The following is a 5,000-nucleotide window of genomic DNA, read 5'->3' as shown; positions in this document are numbered from 1 at the left end:
ATTACCTCTAACTGGACTTGAGTGGGCAGTATGAATAATAGATTATATTTTTGATAGTCAGATTTTCATAGTTGACTGGGCTGTAGCCTTTGCCACTACGACTGGGTTATAAATTTGATGTGCTCTCATTGATTGTCTTGAACATAATTGAGACCTCTGAGTCAGCTGGAATATAAGTTCACAATTAGAACTGAAAAATAGACGTCAAAAAGACAGTCTAAATGATCAATGACGACTGAAGCACAAATTAAAAAAAAGAAACAGCTGAAATTAAATGTATCTGAGAATAATGTGGTTAAAAAAAACATTAATGTTTCATTACAATCAGGAATACCTTTTGTAAAGAAGTTACAAGTTGGCATTCAAAGGTTACTGTTCTCAACAGTGTCACAGTGGCATAATCAATAGAGATGAATATGGCATTCTTATCCATATATTTAAGTTTCTCTTCCTTTTTTTTCCAGTACAATCTACAGCTGGTGTTTCCAGGCTCCCTATTGTGCAGTTGAGGTAGCCTATGATTGCAAAAGCCAGACTTAATTCTGTTCATGCAGATCTACAAAGTAAATTGGATTTCCGATGGTGCTCCTGTACTCCACAAACAACAGGACGCGGTTGTTAAGGACACAGAGAAACAATCATTTTGCCAACAAACCGTATCAGTGAAGAGGGAAAAAAAGAAAACCTCATTGAGTTTTCCACTCAAAAGTTGGATGGTCTACATCGAGCAGTCAGCTCAGCACTTGCATAATTCAAGACTCTATAACATGCACACAACCTCACAGAGTCATCTGTCTGCAAACATGAGACACCAGTGCTTCCAGGGCGACATATCTCTGATGGTAGCGATCGGTAGCGATCTCGTCCAGAGAGGGAACCTCCTCTCCTCTCCTCGCTCGCTGACTGACAGCGCTGAGTGTTAGCACCCAGTGGAAATGACAGCCAGAAAAAGAGAGAGAGACAGACAGAGAGAGAGAGACAAAGAGAGAGAGAGAGGAATAGAGAGATTAAAAGAGGGGGGAGAGAGAGGAGGAGAGATGGTGAACGAGAGAGAAGAGAGAAGGAGGTAGAAAGGGAGAGAGGGTGCGAGGGCTCGGGAAAAAACGATGAGCAAGATAAGATATAAATATATATATATATATACAAAGAGAGATAGAGAGAGAAATGAGAGAATGAGAAACGAGAGCGAGAGTGAGAAGCGAGAGAGAGAAACGAGAGAGAGAGAGAGAGAGAGAGAGAGAGAGAGAGAGAGTGAGAGAGAGAGAGAGAAAGCGAGAGAAGCGGGGGGGGGGGGGGGGGTGTAGTGCCGGGTGATCTGAGGCACAAAATGGTGGTGGTGGGAGAGGGGGTCACGGGCTCAGCTGGCCTCCACTGCATTTGGAGGACCCTTTCATTTTCTCCCCGCGCAATGCTCCTCACTGGACAACACCCACCCACCAGCTCTCTGTCTCTGAGAGGCAGAGCGAGACAGTTCTCTCTCTCTTTCTCTCTCTCTCTCTCTTTCTCTCTCTATCTCTCTCTCCCTCTCTGTGCACTGCCTTACTGGACTTCTTCAGCACCTGCATGCACAGCATCTCAAGGCCCCTACTCACACAAATCTTATGTTCTTATGTTTAGAAATCTCCTGTTTTTCTCTCTCTGTTTTGGATGCACCTAAAAGCATTTCAACAAAGGACAACACATACTGTGCGTCATGCAATGCTTGTATGTTTTGCTTTGTATTGGATGGGTACAAAGGAGCACATGAGTCACGAGGCATGCCATATGATTATGGTCAGTACCGATTCTCTGAGTCAGAACTACTGGGGGATATTGCCATTGTTTTCTCTCTCATCTGATAGAGCTGTGGAAAGTGCTGGTTTGGAAACACCCATCAGGATTTAAATACTGAGATTAGTAATACCTAACGCCCAGGAGCCCACTCTACCATTAAAACAATTACATCTGTAATCAGACAGTGAAATGAATTGCAAATTGCTATTCATCTTCATAACTGTCATGTGTGGAAATTAAATCCAAGCATACCTCTTTATCTATCCCTGCCCAGCTAAGCTATTATTCAAATATTTTTTTCATAGCTTTTAACATTCTTTCATACATACAAACATACATTCACTGCTGTAAATGATATTCAGCAAAGCCTGAATCATTTCCTTCAAACTTATGAAATGTCAGTTAGTCAGAAAAGTCTGTCTTGAAGGTATTAAACGTGCTTGTTGTCACCGATTTGCTTAAAACCGACCGCTTAAGACAGTGCAAGGCTTTCACAGAATGATTTGAATCTTGGAATAGAAATGCGTGGCATATATAATGCATGATAAACTGTTCCAGCATCAGAGGCGGCACACTGAGATGTCCTGTGCAAACAGACAAATGAGCTCATCTGCTCGAATGTTAATGATATTATACTGTACACTTGTACAGCAAAGCCTTATTACATATTGATCTATTCTCAACATTACAGACCAGTACTAGTTTGGAAGTTCGTGCAGGTTTTGCACAAATACTGTATTACCCTTGGCCCTCAGCGGCAGCAGACTGCGAATCTGAAAAATCTCCTTCAGCACCATGGACAGCGGTATGTTGCAGCCTAGAGGTCTAGCGGCACATTTGCATGATGTGACAAATGCAACTTACCTCCTATGTCGGGTCGAAGTTTTCTATCATATTCTTTCAGTAAGTTGTTTAATATCTGCGTCGCATCTGTCTGATGACTTCTGGGGGCCAACATTTGGTTCACTGTCATGTCATCATCATATTCGTCCTCTGCCTCAAGTCTTTGAGAACTAGAAGAATACAGAGTAATGGGATTATTCCAACAAACGAATTAGTTATTTTAGGCACGAATGTGTGTCGGTCATCATTATGTATCATTATCTCAACTGTATTCGTAAACTGCTTGCCCCTGACAGAGCTTATTTCAATAACTGTGTATATAAATTAAATGTCTTGCCCTAAATGCAATAATTAGACATGCATCGTATTTCCATAAATGTCTGCCAGACAAGCGTGAACAAATCTGATAATTTTACTTGCCTTATACGAATGCATGAGCGCGCTCTACAGTAGCATACAGTAGCCTTTAAGTATCATATGTTGCATTGAATCAGAAACACTGAAATCACCACATAATACCAGAACATGTTTATAGCCTGTGTCATTATATAAAGACAACGAGTACTGTTTCAAGACTTAGTGATAAACATTTAGTAGAAAGACATACTGGTGCCAGTAACCTACAGTAGACTTTTTTTCAACACAACATATCTGCTTGTTAACAAAAGAAAGATACATTCTTTCGAAGTTAAGGTAGCAGAAATCTGCTGTTAACATAGGCTACTTTGTCAGTACGCGCTTCAGAGAAGCTGCTCATCCGTCAGTTCATTTCAATTGAGTATTCAATTTAAAGGGATGTTGGATGTTACCGCTTCAAACATTTCATATGTTAAACAACAAAGTTAAATGACACGACAGGAAACTTTCTAGAATGATGGCAAAATAACATAAAACTTATAGACCACACATGTGTGTCTGTGTAAATTCTCAGCAAGTGGAATAAACATCAACCCCACAGGTTAATGTCTTTATTTGTCATGTGAACAACACCTACTATAACACAAAGGCGAGGTGAATAGCCCACTTCACTTACCATGCACGGAACACGGAGAGAAGTAAGAAGACGAGCACAATGTTTGTAGACATATTGAAATGAGAATGCCGGCTTGGATGAGACATAGGTGAAAAGGAACGCGTAGAAAAGTGATCCACCGCTAGTCCGTTCTTCCAAGACCCTAACTACAAAATGCGCAATTTACGCACACAGTAGGCAGTGGAGAGTAATCCTGTGAAGGAAATGTTGCATGCGCATCAGACAGAGTCTATCCTTTCCCTAAGTTCGCTCATGTCGATAATGAATGATCTCAAATAGTTGACGAACCCCTCCTGCTCCTTGAAGTTGCTCTGGCTTCGATGGAATCCGTTCATCCGTAGACATACTGTAGTGCCTAAGTCCATGGACATTTGCGCCCCAAAAACACGTTTGTTGGAAGCCCCCTTTTCCAAAATGACGTCATGTGTACTAGAAGAAGCTTTCTCATACAATTTCATTACATTTGATATACATCTCTGCTTTTTGATGTTTACGTGTTAGTATTTGGAGGGCTCGGCAAGTTGCAGATATATGTTATGATGTGTCCACATCACTTGTAATGAGCTAGTTTGCGGTTGAAAGGGGAATCTTCTAGGGGGGATATTGCGCAGATCATCTGCTTAGTCTTGAAGACAAATAGTTTAAATTACGATATTATAGGCAACAAAATGGTAACGTTAAACTGCGCGTACACATAAAACATGATTTTGAACATGTTATAAAGGGCGAAATGTTAAAATGTAGCCTTTTTCAAACAGATGTGTACGCGGCTGGTTTTGTTTCCAGATGTCTGTCAGTAAGCTAATTGGGCTACTTGTCATTTAGTCGGATTTATAAATATGACACAGACCGTCCAGGCATGCGCACTTATTTCTTTGGAATCAATTGATATATCAAAGAACAAACACCCGTTGAGACGTGACTGTAGTCAAATGTCTACTTTATTAAGCGCATATGATGTTGTATAGATTTGTCAAATGAAGAGGAAAACCTTTTTTTCTGATATTAGTGTGCCTCTATTTTCGAGATGAAAACATGTCATCAAATTGGTTTCAGGTACCGCTCCGTAATGTTCCCCAAAAGTTACACCCATTTTCACAGCACACTCACCATTACCGTTTTAACGGAGATTACTTTGACAACCCAGGAAATGTCACAACTAAGTGATTTTCATCCGGTTCTTGCAAAAGATGTCGAATATGGCGTTGTCTACTTCCATACCCAAACATCTGGTCTTTGTGGGCTACCACTCTTCCAACCTAATTGTTGTCGAAATGTATCCACGGGTTTGAGGACACCATGGAGGTAATTCAACGCAGAACTGTAGGCTACATCAAAAGAAGCGAACAAG

The 5,000-nt window shown here is 40.9% G+C and overlaps 1 protein-coding gene across 1 annotated transcript in view; it reads right to left on the bottom strand.

Moving 5' to 3' along the window:
- The window catches only part of LOC134102451 (gamma-aminobutyric acid receptor subunit gamma-3), an 85,864-nt gene extending 81,880 nt beyond the window's left edge, over positions 1-3,984 (bottom strand). The window contains exons 1-2 of the mRNA XM_062556549.1: positions 3,938-3,984; positions 2,638-2,786 (exon numbers count right to left, since the gene is read on the bottom strand). Coding sequence (XP_062412533.1) covers positions 2,638-2,786; positions 3,938-3,984 — 196 coding nt within the window. The remainder of the gene's footprint in view (positions 1-2,637; positions 2,787-3,937) is intronic.
- Positions 3,985-5,000: the final 1,016 nt, after the last annotated feature.

This window comes from Sardina pilchardus, chromosome 15, assembly GCF_963854185.1.
Source record: "Sardina pilchardus chromosome 15, fSarPil1.1, whole genome shotgun sequence".
Taxonomy (NCBI): Eukaryota; Metazoa; Chordata; class Actinopteri; order Clupeiformes; family Clupeidae; genus Sardina; species Sardina pilchardus.
The sequence above is the reverse complement of the archived record's forward strand: the minus strand, read 5'-3'. Positions and strand labels throughout refer to the sequence as shown.